At 42.4% G+C, this 19,140-nt stretch overlaps 1 protein-coding gene across 1 annotated transcript; it reads right to left on the bottom strand.

Annotated features, from left to right (window-relative positions):
* Positions 1-1,283: 1,283 nt before the first annotated feature.
* LOC110493785 (myelin and lymphocyte protein) lies at positions 1,284-10,892 on the bottom strand. The gene is made up of 4 exons (XM_021568265.3): positions 9,541-10,892; positions 8,028-8,195; positions 6,915-7,037; positions 1,284-1,972 (listed from the first exon to the last, which is right to left on the bottom strand). Exons 1-4 carry the CDS (start codon positions 9,628-9,630, stop codon positions 1,898-1,900), a joined length of 456 nt encoding a protein of 151 aa, XP_021423940.1. The 5' UTR covers positions 9,631-10,892; the 3' UTR covers positions 1,284-1,897.
* Positions 10,893-19,140: the final 8,248 nt, after the last annotated feature.

The raw sequence follows: 19,140 nt of genomic DNA, 5'->3' as shown, positions 1-19,140 counted from the left end.
GTAGCAATGGTTATACATTTTCATTGTTTTTCACCATTTCTAGTTCTCTGGTTCACTGTATGTAAGTTAACCTGTGTGTTTCATGGGCATACAATCAGTAAAGTCAAAATGTCAGCCAAATAGCAATGCTAATTCATGGCAACAGCCTGAGTCATGGTGTATAATATGAACAAGTCATATGGAGATTTTAATTTCCTTAACCTCTGATGGGAGTAGTTACTGCCCACTCAAAAATGTGTGTGTGTTTGTGTGTGTGTAGCATGCTTGCTCCAATGGGTCCTAATGACATGTGTGTCCCAGCCACCCTGCCACTGGCCTAACTTTATTTACGCCCTCTGCCAGGGCATTCAGATTCAGGTTATTCTGGTTTCATACTAGAGCCGGCCATGAGTCACCCCACCTTCTTACAGTTAGATACTGATCCCCACCTGATTGTATCTAGACTAAAACATTACTTAGCACCTATTCTTGTTCCACAGCCACTTGTCTTTGACACAATAGTGCTACAAGATTTGCAAGCAAATGTAAATTACACAATGTAATTTAACAAGCTCCAGGTTCAAAAATTCAAAATAAAATCTAAAATAATTTAGTGAATGTGTTAACCTTTATCAGTGGGCGTATGTCACACTTTGAAATCCAATATGTTACACTACCATAGTAAATGTCACCAAATGATATTGCTGATGTAATATGTTTGTGAATCGTGTTATTCTATCTTAGGTAATGACACCGGTCTCACTCTGACTGCATATACCAGCGCCTTGCAGTGGGAAACAGTACTAGGTGGTGTGGTGTACCTGTTATTAGAAATGGGGAGGACCAGAGAGATAAGATTGTTAAGAGAGATAAGAATGCACCTGATACATGTGACGCACAATACAACAAAACATCACTGCAATATACAGGTTAATGTACATTTTATGTCCCAGAGATCCGTGACCCTTTTGTTAGGTCCTCTGACTTGACAAAATGGACTCTCAGGGGAAAAGGAGATTAGAATGAAGCTGCATTCTTGATTCACCTAACACTGTACCTGATGAAAAATGTATAAGTGTCAATACCAGACATCCCCCGTGGTTTGAAATGGAACCTTGTTGGAGGTGAAACACGACCCTAATTTGTTGTTAACAGCTGTCAACTTCGAAACTAAAGATATACTGGTTACCCATTTTATTGTTTGTTTGGTCCATGAGGCTACAAACACTTTGGGTCATTGAAAAGAGCTAGCTATATTAAAGACAATTAGCTATTATCACTAATGTGTCCTACTGTAGGCTTACAATGTTTCATAACACCTTTATTAGAATGTAACAGTACGTGGATCCATCAAGATCAACATTTTACAGAAATGCTATCAGTAGCAAAGCATATAAAAACAAACAAACAAATATTTCATTACATTTTACATTTCTGGTTTGTTCAATAAAATGTGGTAGATTCATTGAAAAAATTATAAAAGTAAAAAAATGGTAAAATAAAAAATGTAACTGTAATAATTGACTTAGTAGCCCATCATTACTTTTTAATTATAGGTTTGCTTTCGTATGGTTAGTCCTCCAAGAGGGATCTGGTTCTGCATCCCAATTCTCTACCCGTCTACCCTAAGTGTGCATATGTTCACTTCCCTTCATGGATTTAAAAATAAAGGACATGTAGGCCTATGATGGCCATTCCCTCTAGTCTAAACCATGCTTAAACCAATCATTTGCTTTTGAATATGTAGGGGGGAGGTCACACTTTAGGAGAATAATAGAGAATTGGGATGCAGAGCAGGTAGATTTCTTCTTTACCTCAGGGTATAGGCCATGCAGTACAGTAAACCACAGCCCTCCATGGTTTCAAATGGTAGATTTAAGACCTCCTCTTTGACTGAGGCTTTTAGCATCGTTCTAGTTTAGAAGGACTTCCACCTGATGGCCGAAAAGATGGTGTGGATGAAGTAGAGGAGTGTGGCCACGTAAGAGAACACCTGGGAGAGTAAGAACATATAAATCAGCAACAACCGGGGGTGACATTGAACAGATAAAGATATTCAACTGGGACTCAAACTCTGGCCCAGTGACTGTCAACCCAACACCTTAGCCGTTAGGCCAAGAGATCTGAACTCCTTGACAAGGTCAGTAGGTGTTTGATTGAAATCGCAACAATATCTTCCACCTTTGGATGGGTAACAAACACACAATGAATAGGCACAAGTTTGGGGAACTCAGTACATAAATCTAGCCTACTGTTAGACAGTTGAATGCCCACAATCCCTACGAATAAGAAAGAGTACCAAAATGAGTTCAAGCAGAAACGGAGTGCACAATTATAGATAAAGTAATATTTATGTAACAGGAATTTATTCTGTGGTCGAAGCTGTAACTAATTAAAGCGGATTAAATCCTTTCAATCATTCCTTTTACTTTGGGATTGAGACCCCCTAATGCATTGAGTGTACAAAACATTAAGACCACCTGCTCTTTCCATGACATCGACTGACCAGGTGAAAGCTATTGATGTCACTTGTTAAATCCACTTCAAATCAGTGTAGATGAAGGGGAGGAGAGAGGTAATGAAGGATTTTTAAGCCTAGAGACAACTGAGACAAAACGGCTCACCGGTTTGTGTCAAGAACTGCAACACTGCTGGTTTTTTCACGCTCAACAGTTTCCCGTCCACCATCCAAACGACATGCAGCCAACTTGACACAATTGTGGGACGCATTGGAGTCAACATGGGCCAGCATCCCTGTGGAACACTTTCGACACCTTGTAGTGTTCACGCCCCGATGAATTGAGGCTGTTGTTCTGGGGGCAAATAGGGCGGGGTGCTACTCAATATTAGGAAGGTGTTCTTAATGTTTTGTCCACTTAGTGTCCATAACGAATGGTGTGGATTACGGACTCATCTCGAACCCACACCCCTTTTGAGTCGTGAAAACATCTGACAAATTAGGATTTAGGGACATAACACTCGTTTTCAGGAGTCAAATGAATCCACTCCACATACCATCCGTTGTGGAGATCCAGCTATATTCCTCAAACTAATATGCATAGTGGAAAAATAAGCACAGAATAAAACCTTGAAAATACATGGTGCTTTTTACCCATTCATTTTGGATTGAGGCATGTAGCTGGATCTACTGAACAGATGGCCTGGGAGTCTGGGACCAGGGGTGTAGTGCTGCCAGAGCACAGGGGACCAGTGCTCCCTCACTTTTTTTGATTTGAGAATACAGAGAGCTGGTAAATCTATTTCTGGAAAATGTATTCTGATAAATTCTATTTAATTACCAATAAAACTGTTATTCAACAGTTTTTCATATAAACCAAATAAATATGTATAGCAGCCTAGAGGTAGCTAAATGGTGGTTTCTTCCCTGTCTTCTCTCTGGCGGTGGCGAGAATTATGAGAAACTGTAGGATACAGTCTGTGCACTGGAGAGGCCCATCGGAGGCTTGACCACTTTAAAAACAAATCTGCACCTCGGCTGAGTGTGAGAGGGGGTTCAGCCACATGAACCTTATCATCACACCAAATTCATTGAGTATCTGCCTTGATGTTCACAAAACTCCATGTACCACCTCTTGTGCAGTGGAACCCAGAACAATATGTGACTACTTGGTTACGGTGACACAGTTCTGCCGAGGACACATAAACCACAGTGGCCACCGCAAAGCCCAAGTAGCTTGACCCTCTCTGGACGTTGCTGTAGCCCTGCTTGGGATATTTTGCCTATTGGTTGAGACGCAGGCCCCATTCTAGCTTGGGACAGTATGTCAAGGTGGGAAATTGGAAATTGGGCCAAGTTGGAGGTAATAATGCATTTAGTTTATAGTTTATTGAGATGCATGAATACACCACAACAAAGGCTTGATTAATGGCTGTTTTGAAACAGATTTCCTGCAATTCTACATAGTAATGATTTATGTTCACTACTTGGTCAATTGATTTGATAACATGTTAATCTATGCAAATAAATTATATGAATTGATATCTCACCTCTGTTCTCTTTTATTCTGTTATAGGGTATATGGTAACCATGTGTTAAAGTTAATCAAATCAAAGTTTATTTATGATACAGCGTAGTGTAAGCGACACAAAACAATTAAATGCTTCCTCGCAACAAAAGCTTTCCTCGCAAGCAGTGCAATGATATTAAGCTATATGTATTTACATTAGGCTATAGCCTACAAATAGCTATACCACGTAGTCATAGGCCTATTAGGATTTACTTTAAATTATTGTATCCTTCAACACCGCAAGTTGGTTCAACTTCTTTAACATCATTGTGTGATCCTGGCATTTTTTTTATGTTACAGCTTTAATCTAAAATGGATTAAATCAATATAAAAAAAAATCATCATCAAGCTACACACAATACCCCTTAATGACAAAGCAAAAACAGGTTTTTAGAGATTAACAACAAAAACAAACAGAAATCGCTAATTTTACATAAGTATTCAGATTCTCTGCTATGAGACTCGGAATTGAGCTCCGTTGCATCCTGTTTCCATTGATCATCCTTGAGATGTTTCTTCAACTTGATTGGACATAATTTGGAAAGGCACACACCTGTAAGGTGTCCCACAGTGACAGTGTATGTCAAAGCAAAAACCAAGCCATGGGGTCGAAGGAATTGTCCGTCCGAGAGAGGATTGTATTGAGGCACAGACCTTGGGAAGGTACCAAAGCATTGAAGGTCCCCAAGAACACAGCGGCCTCCATTCTTAAAATGGAAGAACTACCAAGATTCCTACAGCTGGCCACCCTGCAAAACTGAGAAATCGAGTGTGAAGGGCCTTGGTCGGGGAGGTGACCAAGAACCCGATAGTCACTCTGACTCGCAGAGCTCCAGTGTTCCTCTGTGGAGATGGGAGAACCTTCCATAATGACAACCATCTCCGCAGCATTCCACCAATCAGGCCTTTATGATAGAGTGGACAGATGGAAGGCACTCAGTAAAAGGCACATGAAAGCCCACTTGGAGTTTGCCAAAAGGCACATAAAGACTCAGACCATGAGAAGCAAGATTCTCTGGTCTGATGAAAACAAGACCTGAATGCCAAGTCTGGAGGAAACCTGGCACCATCCCTACATTGAAGCATGGTGGTAGCAGCATCATGCTGTGGGATGTTTTTCAGCAGCAGGGACTGGGGAAACTAGTCAGGGGCAGGGAAACTAATGGACGATATTTGATACTAAGCTGTATAGGAACTGTTACAGTGAGAAAGATGTGAACATTTTAGATTGTTTTTGGCTTCCCTATATACATTGCCTTGCGAAAGTATTCGGCCCCCTTGAACTTTGCGACCTTTTGCCACATTTCAGGCTTCAAACATAAAGATATAAAACTGTATTTTTTTGTGAAGAATCAACAACAAGTGGGACACAATCATGAAGTGGAACAACATTTATTGGATATTTCAAACTTTTTAACAAATCAAAAACTGAAAAATTGGGCGTGCAAAATTATTCAGCCCCTTTACTTTCAGTGCAGCAAACTCTCTCCAGAAGTTTAGTGAGGATCTCTGAATGATCCAATGTTGACCTAAATGACTAATGATGATAAATACAATCCACCTGTGTGTAATCAAGTCTCCGTATAAATGCACCTGCACTGTGATAGTCTCAGAGGTCCGTTAAAAAGCGCAGAGAGCATCATGAAGAACAAGGAACACACCAGGCAGGTCCGAGATACTGTTGTGAAGAAGTTTAAAGCCGGATTTGGATACAAAAAGATTTCCCAAGCTTTAAACATCCCAAGGAGCACTGTGCAAGCGATAATATTGAAATGGAAGGAGTATCAGACCACTGCAAATCTACCAAGACCTGGCCGTCCCTCTAAACTTTCAGCTCATACAAGGAGAAGACTGATCAGAGATGCAGCCAAAAGGCCCATGATCACTCTGGATGAACTGCAGAGATCTACAGCTGAGGTGGGAGACTCTGTCCATAGGACAACAATCAGTCGTATATTGCACAAATCTGGCCTTTATGGAAGAGTGGCAAGAAGAAAGCCATTTCTTAAAGATATCCATAAAAAGTGTCGTTTAAAGTTTGCCACAAGCCACCTGGGAGACACACCAAACATGTGGAAGAAGGTGTTCTGGTCAGATGAAACCAAAATTGAACTTTTTGGCAACAATGCAAAACGTTATGTTTGGCGTAAAAGCAACACAGCTGAACACACCATCCCCACTGTCAAACATGGTGGTGGCAGCATCATGGTTTGAGCCTGCTTTTCTTCAGCAGGGACAGGGAAGATGGTTAAAATTGATGGGAAGATGGATGGAGCCAAATACAGGACCATTCTGGAAGAAAACCTGATGGAGTCTGCAAAAGACCTGAGACTGGGACGGAGATTTGTCTTCCAACAAGACAATGATCCAAAACATAAAGCAAAATCTACAATGGAATGGTTCAAAAATAAACATATCCAGGTGTTAGAATGGCCAAGTCAAAGTCCAGACCTGAATCCAATCGAGAATCTGTGGAAAGAACTGAAAACTGCTGTTCACAAATGCTCTCCATCCAACCTCACTGAGCTCGAGCTGTTTTGCAAGGAGGAATGGGAAAAAAATTCAGTCTCTCGATGTGCAAAACTGATAGAGACATACCCCAAGCGACTTACAGCTGTAATCGCAGCAAAAGGTGGCGCTACAAAGTATTAACTTAAGGGGGCTGAATAATTTTGCACGCCCAATTTTTCAGTTTTTGATTTGTTAAAAAAAGTTTGAAATATCCAATAAATGTCGTTCCACTTCATGATTGTGTCCCACTTGTTGTTGATTCTTCACAAAAAAAATACAGTTTTATATCTTTATGTTTGAAGCCTGAAATGTGGCAAAAGGTCGCAAAGTTCAAGGGGGCCGAATACTTTCGCACGGCACTGTATTTCCTATGATTTGCTGTTATGGATGACTTACCACTGCAGAAATGTCAAGTCGATAGTTAAAGAGGAGTCCACTTTTCTTATCCAGGGTCACTTTGGCGAGAGCCACTGAGGCACTGAGGTAGAAGAAAGCTGCAATGCCGTGGTATGCAAAGTCCTGTGTAGAAAGGGAAGGACGAGGAAATTATTTTCACAGCGTTTGACTGGATGATGGAAAAAGATCTTGGGTGAAACTTAACCAACAATGCAGTGTGACTGCTTTTTGGAGCCAGAAGATTATCTTACAGCCAAGAGCACGGGCATGGGTGACGTCTGCTTGAGCCAGCGCTACATTTCTTTTCCTTAGACCAGTTTTTCCCAATCCATTTTTGGCCAGCCTCCAGGGTGTGTACATTTTAGTTCTAGCCCAGCACTAGCACACCTGATTCAACTAATCACCACGCCTTTGATTAGTTGAATCAGGTGTGTTAGTGATGGAATCTAAAATGGGTACACCCTGGGGAGTCCGCTAGGAATGGATTGGGAAACACTGCCTTATAACTTATGAGATCTAGTATTTTCTGAAGAAGTACACTTATCATCAATACATACATATATTTATTATCAATGGCGATGATGACTGTTGAATATAGTGGACCTCCTCCAAAGAGAGCCGTCATAACTGGGGCGTCAGGTAGCGTAGTGGTTAGAGCGTTGGACTAGTAACCGAAAGATGCAAGATCGAATCCCGGAACTGACAAGGTAAACATTTTGTTCTGCCCCTGAACAAGGCAGTTAACCCACTGTGCCTAGGCTGACATTGAAAATAAGAATTAGTTAACTGACTTGCCTAGTAAAATAAGTTTGATTTCATACTCAGTTGCTTCTGCTGCTTTTCCTTCTCTGTCTAGTATGCCAACTATCATGTCATTTTTAAGTACAAATACATTTTCTATTTCGACAAAGACAGGTTCCTGTCTAATTCATTGTGAAAAGTTCCCCAGGATTGACTCCTCAATTTGACTAGATTCTTTAAAATAAAATATACATGCTATATTACTATTTGTGTGTGTGCTCCTTGAACTTATCCTTCGTCTGGTTGGTCGATTAAAAAAAATCTATCCATGGTGCTTCCGGCCCCCCCCTCCCAAAAACAGGAAAGACTCACAGCAGCTGCCCATCCCCCGCTGTTGCGATGCACTCCGAAGGCGAACATGCACATCCAGATGAAGGTCATGGTGAAACAGAAGACGGACACGAACATCACCCAGCCCTGTGGGTTGGCGGGATCCACCAGTGTACATGCCACCAGGATCCATACCAGACCTCCAAAGACCTGAAACAATGCATTGCAGTGTAAATGGTTTTAATGGTCCATTCAATTAAAATTGAAAGAAGTCAATTGTTCCACTTAATTAGACTTGCACCTATGGTAATAATCTAAAGGAAATATGAATTTCAAATATTGAGAACAATATACAGCATATCCAAAAAACATGTGGGGAATCCCCTACAGTTTGGTTGTATTTTCAGTGGAACATCAAGTGGCCTTGGTAGTAAGAGATAATGTATTCCTACAATTATTTTGTTTAATTGGTTTTAAAATGTTGGAGTCTGCAGTTTTTTTGGGGGGGACTGAAATATTAAAAGGAAAACCTTTCAGATCTGTGACACCCTAGAAACTAATTTGGTGCTATTATGGAGTTTGGGGAGAAAACAAAATTGGCATTACTGAAGCTAAAACTACACTACTGTAATCAATTATATAACAGTGAAGTAAACAGATTATCATTTACCAGACCTACCTTAGAAAACCAACAATGGCCTGCCCTTCCCTAATCTCTATGACATACAATTTATGAAAGGTACAATTAGTTGTTTTTCATCAAGTCACACCCTTTCTGTTACTCCACCCTGACAAGCTCCAGCAATCAATCTGTTGCCTGGGAATGCAAAATAAGGTGTGTCAGAATCCACCTGTCTTGTTCATCAGCATGAATGTGGATACTTGGGGTGATTGTGAAATGTCTACAAACTAATACACGGACATCTTGAAATTTCACACACTTTCTACATTAGATGTGATGGTTCAGTAGAAGTACTACACATAGTCAGTCATAAGTGCAAGGCGCACGCTTCTTCTAAAAACAACCTGCATTTTACATTACATTAAATAAGTGTTTTACTGAATGATGACTTGTAGAAAATGCACACCCCATACAGTCCATACATAAAGGCTATGTTCCTCCACAAATCATAAGAGCAACGTGTGCTGAATTTACACAAGCAGCCCAATTATTTTCATGTATTGGTCATTGGACCAATCAGATCAACTCTGAATAAGATATCATGTGATTGGTCAAAATATCAATTAGCTAAAAAATATATCAGAATTGTGCTGCCTGTGTAGACCCAGCCAAACATTCCTACCCACTGGCAACACTGGTTCGATCAACGTTGTTTCCACATAATTTAAATTAAATTACGGCAACGTGGAATAGACGTTGAATTTACGTCTGTGCCCAGCGGGTAGAGGAAACATTTAGTCGAAAATTGGAACACACGTAAAACGGTTCTACAGGTGCACGACCATGGGAAGTGCATCAATTGACGTCATTAAAATACTATCAAGTGTGTGTACAATATATGCCTAGCAAAAACAGTAAACCATTGTAACTCACAAGCTCCGGTAGGTAGAGAATGTCTGGAATAGTTGAGCATATTCCGAATCCACTGGGTAAATTTCCCATAGTGGCTGTATTTGATGCCATGGTTGCTCTCCTTCGGGGTTTCACGCACCTCAAATGTAGTAATGGTAGAACAAGTGCAGGTGCCCGTTTTAAGAGAGGTGCAAACTTGAATAACCTGCTTTCCCATCCCGATTCCTAACTGTCACACCCGATCAAATAAAGACCAGTTTTGTAGTTTACCTGCACGTGAATTGTAGGCTAACCTACCCAATTAGTCATATATATATTCAAGAAGTTTGTCTGAACTTGTAGAAGCCGCGCTATACATTTTTTCAAGTTGACTCATTCGTCACACCCAACTGTTGACAAACTCACCCTCGAAGTGAGCCTTTGTCAAATTAACACGAGTGAGCAACAAGTGATCAACACCTAATTTTAAAACTCAAGATCGAAAAAATTGTTTTACAATAGATGCTTTAGTCATTGTGTGAGAATGAGGCAATTGTCCTAAAAAAAAGTTGATCTAAAAAATGCCTGATCTAATTAGTCAGTTATCCACATAAAGACATAATTATTGCCTATAAAACGGGCAGTTCCTGAAAAACTATATTCCGTTCTATTCAGACTTTTTTTCAATAGAATAGAATACAATAACTTTATTTTTGTCAGAGGGATATGTGGTCCGATTAGTCTACTAGGACAATTAAGATAAATTAAAGTTCAGTTTTTTAATTTATCATGTCATAACTGCCAAAATAAAGGAAATATCAACATAGAGCGCTGGGCCACCAGAACAGCTTCAATGCGCTTGGAGGGATGCCCCACCACGAGAAATTCCATCATTTGGTGTTTTTTTTTTCCCGAAAACGCTGTCTCATGCACAGCTCCAGAATCTCCCATAAATGTTCAATTGGGTTGAGATCTGGTGACACACACACACACACACACACACACACACACACACACACACACACACACACACACACACACACACACACACACACACACACACACACACACACACACACACACACACACACACACACACTCTCTCTCTCTTTAAGCCCTCTGAGATCTCTTCTTCTAGCCAAAATAATAGGCAACTGAGCATTGCCTAGTCTGGAAGGACCAGCTTTTAATATACTTTGTATCCCTCGTTTACTCAAATGTTTCCTTTATTTTGGCAGTTATTATACTTTAAAATGATCCATTGTTTTGTAGGCCATTTATAAACTTAATACTAACAACGTGTAGAATAATGTAGCTAGGATCCTATTAGACAATATCCAATGTATAATAAGTTGCCACTAACCTCCTTCATTGATCTAACTGGGTATTGCTGCAAAACATGATCATTTTTGTTCCGGGGTTTAACAGTAATGTACGTCCCAAATATAACCCTGTCCCTATTTAGTGCACTACTTTTGAACAGGGCCCATAGGGCTCTGAACAAATGTTGTTCACCATAGGGAATAGGGTGCCAATTGGGACGAAGCCTGAGTGCATGTGCGTGATGTTTGTATGGACATGTCTCCAGACGAGACACTACACACCAACGTCTCCAGGCACGCCACTCTCCAAGTGACAAATATGTTGTTTGAGGGAACTATTATCCTTTCACACTATCATGCTGACCCAGCTCAGTTCCACAATGACTATGGTGGAGGCAGAACCAGGCTAACCCAGTACAGTTCAACTTGGCTCAGCCCAGTAGTGGGAAAAGGATATAACTTAACTGGCACCTTTATGATGACAGTGCTATGTTGTAATATGGTTATGTTTTATGGAACATTTTAAACTGGTAATACAAATACAATTTGATGAATGGTTGTGTGAATGTGATGAGAGAAGGTTGCTTGAACTTTTTCATGTTTTCAGGCCATCATTGTAAATAAGAATTTGTTCTAGTTAATAAAGGTTAAATAAAATAAATAAAAATGTGTGACCATCCCATGTACAGAAAATTATGAGTGACATGGGTTTGGGTAAGGATATTTTCAAAGTATTTTTTGACAACCAATGGTAACTGTTAAACCTATTGCAACCCATTTTTAAGTCAGCACAACATGTATAGCTAGCCATCCTCTCATTTGCGTCCATGAAGAACATATAGAAATACTTTCATAACATGCCCTGGGTATACATTGCCACCTAGTGGATTTTTTAAACTTATTTAAGAGCTGTCCCATCTTGTTCAAGCCTTATGGTAAATTGTTGGCTTCTTCAGAGCGGGAGAGTCTCAACTCCGGGGAAAATCTGTCTCCCTCCAGCAGGAAGCGTCGCTTCGTTGTTTCACCCACCAAGCAAGGAGTTTGTGTGGATGTCAATGAGAAAGGCTTATTTGCTATGTGAGGTTTATTTGATCTAATATAAGTTTTGGAATGCTTAAGTTGTTACGAGTGTAATGATATAAGTAGGACGCATGACATGCTGGAGTCATGACTTGGCCTGTGGGTAAGGTTTATGACCCCCCCATAAATACCTTTGTCACGTAGAGTAGGCCAGAAGGCTATACTGGAAAACCTAACCTCTATCAAAATAAAAAGATGTCGGAGCCGCAAAAGTTCTTCTGTGCAAGGGTGTTTATTTACATAGTGATTCCGGAACAAAAACAGTACTGCCATCAAACATATACCTTATGGGACAGCCAAAGACAATGCTGCCTCATTCACAGCTCAATCCAAAATGCCTCTCCATGAACTGAAAGAAGCTCCTTTTGTAGGGCTAGCCCCTCCCCTTAGAACAATTAACCCTAATTAATTAAGCAATTACCTAGGCAAACCTACATTTTCCATTAACTAAACATACTAAAGTATATGCATTGCAACATGTTTATGAAACAATATCACAACATAACAGTTACAAAATGACATCACTACTGACAGTGTCTTTCAATATGCACATTTACATTAATGAGCTATTTGGGACAGGCACTACAAAGTCAGCCCAATTCCCTTTCCTCGGGTCCTTATCCAGCATACCCGGAAGCTACAGAGATGGAAAGAGAGAGGAACAGAACAAACAAACACGCTCATCCACAACATAGATAAGTATAATAAATATTGCTTATCTTAAATATGAACACTGACGTGTGAAATGTATGTACTAAGCCCACTTTATAGCCAGGCACTCCTTCTCAATTGTAGAATACCTGGTTTCCCTGGGCAACAGCTTCCGACTCAGGTACAGCACAGGAAGCTCTTCTCCTGGCTCCCCTTGGGCTAGTACAGCTCCAATTCCCACAGCCTAAGCGTCCACTTGCACGAGAAACCTCTTCTGAAAATCAGGGGCCCGGAGAACAGGGAATGAGCACAGTCGGTTTTTCAGTATCATAAAGGCTTCCTCACACTGCTCTGTCCACTTCACAGGGTTGCTGGCCACCTTTGAAGTGAGGTTGGTCAGAGGGACAGCGATGGTCGAAAACTGCAGAATGAATCTCCGGTACCACCCTGCCAGAACTAAGGACTTCACCTGTGTCTTGGTTCTGGGTTGAGGGCTGTTCCTGATGGACTCCACTTTGTCCACCTGAGGTCGAACTTCACCTTTACCCAGCTGGTAACCCAGGTACTTTGTCTCCTGTTTCGCCCACTCACACTTCAGGAGGTTAAGCGGGAGGCCTGCATCATGATCTTCCCCAGGACTCTGCAAAGATGCTGTATGTGCTCCTCCCAGGAGTGGCTGTAGATCACCACGTCATCCAATTAAGCAGCACAGTAATCATCACAGTCCTGGAGGACCTTGTGCATCAGCCTCTGGAAAGTCCCAGGGGCCCCATGAAGGCCAAACGGCATGACCGTGAACTGGAACAGGCCCATTGCCGTCCGGAATGCAGTGTAGGCCTTGGATTGTTCATCCAGGGGCACCTGCCAGTACCCTTTGCAGAGATCCAATGTGGTGATGTAATGAGCTCTACCTATTCTCTCCAGTAAGTCGTCAATGCGGGGCATTGGGTAGGCATCAAACTGGGAGATGGCATTCACCTTACGGAAGTCCATGCAGACGTGCAAAGACCCACCCTTCTTTGGGACAATGACAATAGGGCTGCTACGTTCACTTGAAGATGGCTCGACAACATCCATTTCTATCATGGTGTGGACCTCTTCCTTGAGGGCTACCACCAGCCTCTCAAGCACACGGTAAGGATGCTGCAGACAGGGTTCTGGCCAGGCTTCAAATGAATGACGTGTTCTAGGACTTTGGTTCTTCCTGGTCTCTCACTGAAGAGGGCTGGAAACTTGCCAAACAGCTGCTTCATCTCATTTCTTCTAGGTGAGACAGTATGACCTCTGCTCGTCCTTGCCATGCCTCTGTGACCCCATCCGACTCGTCGTCTTCTACTCTGTGGACCAGAAAGGACTTTCCCTTGGAGAGTTCCTCTTTCTCCTCCCAGGCCTTGAGGTTCACATGACAGGTTTGCTTCTTCTTACCCTTGTCCGAGTGCAGCACCTCGTAGGTCACCGGGCCCATCTTCCTTCCGATTAGGTACGGTCCTTGCCATTGCGCAAGGAGCTTGCTGGTAGACGAGGGAAGGAGGAGCAGGACTTTCTGTCCTGACTCAAATTCTCTGTGGCGAGCGTGCTGGTCATACCCTCTTCTGGGCCTGCTGAAGGTTTGCCCTAGCTTCCTCTCGGTACCGCTCCAACCTGTCTCGCATCTGGAGGACATACTGGACAATCCCCTGTCCTAAGGTAGCTACTGGGGAACTTTCCCAGCACTTCTTCAGCAGGTCCAGTGGTCCCTGCACTGGCCATCCATAGAGGAGTTTGAATGGCGTGAAACCTGTCGATGCCTGAGGCACCTCTCTGTAAGCAAAAAGCAGAAAGGTTTGTCCCTGCTGCCGTCAGTAAAAACAGGTCAGATCCCTCTCATCAGAGCGAACTGCATGATCCCTTACCTCCCTCCTCCCAGACACATAACCCCCAGAGTTACCTCCCATCTCTGGCGTCTCTGATGTCCCTTGTGTCTCTGAGACTCCTTGGAGCGGGTGCTGCAGGTCGTGGTTGTCCCCCTTTACGTGCATTAAGGTACTGCAGTGCAAGCTTGGCCGCCATAAGCCCGTCCTTGGGCTCCTGCTCTCAGACCCAGGTTTGAATGTCGTGTGGTAGAACTTGTAAAAGTTGCTAGAGGATGATGACCTCACCGATTTCGTCCCGTGTCTTCTCCTCCGGTCGAACCCATCGTCGGTAGAGACGCTTAAGGCGGTGGTACGTCTCTGTTGTCGACTCACCCAATGGCATCGATGCAGCTCTGAAGCGTTGACAGTAGGTCTCTGGGGAGATGTCGAACTTCACCAGCAGCGCTTCCTTCAAGCCCTTAGACGTTGGACAGACCCTCATCCATTGCTGTGTAAGCCTCTAAGGCCTTGCCCGTGAGCAATGGGACAAGCCTGCAGGCCCCCTCTGCCTCCGGCCACTGCCACGTTTTGGCCATGCGCTCAAACCTCAGCAGGTAGTTTTCAATGTCCTCCCCCTGCTGGTATGAGGGCATCTTTGGCTCCTTCCTCAGGAATGCTGGAAGATGGACGTTTACACTGTTGGACTGGTCTCCTGGTGCTGGCCTCATTACTGCGTTGAGCTTTTGTCGTCCTGGTGTTGGAAGACCCAATCTTGGGCTCTCACTGACGAGTTCCGCTTGGTGAGGAGCTGTGAGGATAGATTGGCGTAGACCCCGTAACTCCTGCTTGAGGTCTTCGTCCCTCCTCTCAAGGCAGGTGAAAAGTTGCTGGAAAAGAGCTACCATGGTTGGGTGTGGTTCTGGTCCCCCAATTGCTCCTTCAGTCAGCTGGTCTTTTCTGGCTGTATCTGCTGGTTCAACCGGTAGCTCAAACGATTCTGGTTGTGTTTGGCCCCTTGGTTGGGCTCCTAGTTTCTCACACTTGACCTCTTCTTCACCAGACGATTCCATGGTATTCCACCCCGGATTCAACTTTGGGTACCTTTTCTGACAGTTGATGCTGCTGCTGAGAACGCAATCCTGTACGCATTCCTTTACCTCCCTTGTTGGAATTCAATGATTTTCGGTGCGCCATCCCACCACTGCCACCATATGTCACGTAGAGTAGGCCAGAAGGCTATAATGGAAAAACCTAACCTCTATCAAAATAAAAAGATGGCGGAGCCGCAAAAGTTCTTCTGTGCAAGGGTGTTTATTTACATAGTAATTCCGGAACAAAAACAACAGTACTGCCATCAAACATATACCTTATGGGACAGCTAAAGACAATGCTGCCTCATTCACAGCTCAATCCAAAATGCCTCTCCATGAACTGAAAGAGAGGCTCCTTTTGTAGGGCTAGCCCCTCCCCTTAGAACAATTAACCCTAATTAATTAAGCAATTACCTAGGCAAACCTACATTTTCCATTTAACTAAACAAACATACTAAAGTATATGCATTGCAACATGTTTATGAAACAATATCACAACATAACATTTACAAAACAACATCACTACTGACAGTGCATTTCAATATGCACATTTACATTAATGAGCCATTTGGGACAGTCCAATTCCCTTTCCTGGTACAGGTACCCCCACCACAATCCCCCCTCTCTCCCGAGCTTTTGCTCGCCTCCAGCACACATGCACTGTTGGGGCGAGTGACTCTGACCTTACAATGGCTAGCCCCAAGTCATTCTATATTTTATTATTTTATTGTGCGTTTTGCTATTTGCCTCCTGACTCCTGCATGCTTTGTTAACTATGAACTTTCTTTACCCAACTGTGGGACAGACTGTTTGTCCCCACACTTGGGACTCTGATTCTCTGTTGTTTACACTGACTTTTGGCCTCCCATCCTATTCTAACCACCTCTCGCCAGCTTTGTATTCATGTTACCTGATGAAATTGCTGTATAATATGATCTTGTTGCCATCTGATGCACATTCAGATGTCATAAATCTGCACTGCAGAGCTCTCCCTGTCATATGCCATGCCTTGATTGTATTACTGTTGATGAAGTGTGCATGTACACCCTGGCCCATCTACTGTAACTGGCCCCAATTCTGACTTGTGCGCTGATATCTGTTTCACTGATTTCTGTTCTCGTAAAAGCCTGGGTTTTCTGCACGTTAACACTAGGAAGCCTATTACGTAAAATTGATCAATTGAAAGTGTGGGTTCATAGCTCCAATCCAGATGTGTTGGTCATTACTGAGATGTGGTTAAGGAAGAGTGTTTTATGTTAACTTTTCTGGTTATAACCTTTTTCGGCAAGACAGATCTTCCAAAGGTGGGGGAGTGGCAATCTTTACCAAGGATCACCTTCAGTGGTCGGTTGTCTATAACAAGTCAGTCCCCAAACAATTTGATTTGCTGGTTTTAAGCATTAAACTTTCAAATATCTCTTTGTTGACTGTTGCTGGGTGCTATCATCCTCTATCAGCACCGGCCCGTTCCCTATCTGCCCTAAGCTCTCTCCTGGCCACTTACACTAAGTCTGAATTTGTCCTGCTAGGTGACCTAAACTGGGACATGCTTTAACCACCTGACCAAGTCCTAAAGCAATGGGACTCCCTAAATCTTTCTCAGATTATTACCAATCCCACAAGGTAAGACTCAAAACACCCAGAAAAGGCTACTCTCCTCGATGTTATCCTCACAAATAATCCTGACAGGTATCACTCTTGTGTTTTCTGTAATGACCTTAGGGATCGCTGTTTTCAAGCTCTTCTCAATTTACATCAACAACATAGCTCAAGCAGTAGGAAACTCTCTCATCCATGCAGATGATACAGTCTTATACTCAGCTGGCCCCTCCCAGGATTTTGTGTTAAATGCTCTACAACAAAGCTTTCTTAGTGTTCAACAAGCTTTCTCTACTCTTAACCTTGTTCTGAACACTTCCAAAACAAAGGTCATGTGGTTTGGTAAGAAGAATGCCCCTCTCTCCACAGGTGTGATTACTCACTCTGAGGGTTTAGAGCTTGAGGTAGTCACCTCATACAAGTACTTGGGAGTATGGCTAGACAGTACACTGTCCTTCTCTCAGCACATATCAAAGCTGCAAGCTAAAGTTAAATCTAGACTTGGTTTCCTCTATCGTAATCACTCCTCTTTCACCACAGCTGCCAAACTAACCCTGATTCAGATGACCATCCTACCCATGCTAGATTATGGAAACGTAATTTATAAATCGGCTGGTACGGGTGCGCTCGAGCAGCTAGATGTTATTTACCATTCGGACATCAGATTTGCCACCAATGCTACTTATAGAACACATCACTGCACTCTATTGTCCTCTGTAAACTGGTCATCTCTGTATACCCGTCGCAAGACCCATTGGTTGATGCTTATTTATAAAACCCTCTTAGGCCTCACTTCCCCCATATCTGAGATACCTACTGCAACCCTCATCCTCCACATACAACACCTGTTCTGCCAGTCAAATTCTGTTAAAGGTCCCCAAAGCACACACATCCATGGGTTGCACCTCTTTTCAGTTCACTGCAGCTAGCGACTGGAATGAGCTGCAACAAACACTCAAACTGGACAGGTTAATCTCAATCTCTTCATTCAAAGACTCAATCATGGACACTTTTACTGACAGTTATGGAGGCTTTGTGTGATGTATTGTTGTCTCTACCTTCTTGCCCTTTGTGCTGTTGTCTGTGCCCAATAATGCTTGTACCATGTTTTGTGCTGCTACCATGTTGTGTTGCTACCATTCTGTGTTGTCATGTGTTGATGCCTTGCTATGTTGTTATCTTAGGTCTCTCTTGTCATGATGTGTGTTTTGTCCTATATTTATATTTTATGATTTTTTACATTTTTAATCCCAGCCCCATCCCCGCAGGAGGCCTTTTGGTAGGCCGTCATTGTAAATAAGAATTTGTTCTTAACTGACTTGCCTAGTTAAAGGTTAAATAAAAAATTACAAAATGAATAACACCGTGCCTGTATATCCTCCAAACACCGCCTTCTCAGGCATTATTACTTAAGTATCCACCAATCCAAAGAAAGGATAGGCGGGAGCTAGACAGCCCACCTTGCTGCTTTTTGCACAAAGACTCCCATTGTTAGGGCGACGTGTATGGGGTCAATTTCACACCATATGTATTGAATTCAAAATAAAATAAATTGTGAACATGAACAATAAAGTTGAGAATGTATATTATATTTTCGAGGACGGGTGAAATAATGGATGTTGAAATCAGAAACCAAACAATTGAAAGCAAAATGTATAGAATTGTAAACAAAAATAAGACATCAAAACCCCCAAACGTGTAAACAAATAATTTTAAAGCGAAAGCAAATCTCTAATGACATGATTACAATTTTTTTTTTTTAACAAATACAAAATGAATGCAAAACTAATGCCAAATGAATGCAAAACTTTCCCAGCAACCAATCCTATTGAAATACTTTTAGCCTACGCTCTTGCCTGCATGTGCTACCTTTTGGTTACGCTACTAGTATTTTTGCTTCTATGTCTGTTTCTTTGCTTTCACTGCCAGTCTTTTAGATTGCGAGTTTTGGCATTATTTTTTCCGTGAAGGGCGGGATTTAGAGGGAGGCGTAGACAATGAGTCTCCATTGGTTCGCTAGTTTTGGAGTGAGGGTTCGTCTTAGCCCAATCGATGAACATGATAGAC

Source organism: Oncorhynchus mykiss, chromosome 17, assembly GCF_057628025.1.
Source record: "Oncorhynchus mykiss isolate SJ-2025 chromosome 17, ASM5762802v1, whole genome shotgun sequence".
Classification (NCBI taxonomy): domain Eukaryota; kingdom Metazoa; phylum Chordata; class Actinopteri; order Salmoniformes; family Salmonidae; genus Oncorhynchus; species Oncorhynchus mykiss.
The sequence above is the reverse complement of the archived record's forward strand: the minus strand, read 5'-3'. Positions and strand labels throughout refer to the sequence as shown.

What these genes read in the sequence shown, in the direction of transcription:
- LOC110493785 (XM_021568265.3), bottom strand. Translation starts at nt 9,630, where the DNA reads ATGGCATCAAATACAGCCACTATGGGAAATTTACCCAGTGGATTCGGA. An exon ending in TTCTCTACCTACCGGAGCTT is followed by an intron (nt 8,196 to 9,540) that starts GTGAGTTACAAT and finishes GCATTGTTTCAG; the next exon opens with GTCTTTGGAGGTCTGGTATG. An exon ending in GCGGGGGATGGGCAGCTGCT is followed by an intron (nt 7,038 to 8,027) that starts GTGAGTCTTTCC and finishes CTTTCTACACAG; the next exon opens with GACTTTGCATACCACGGCAT.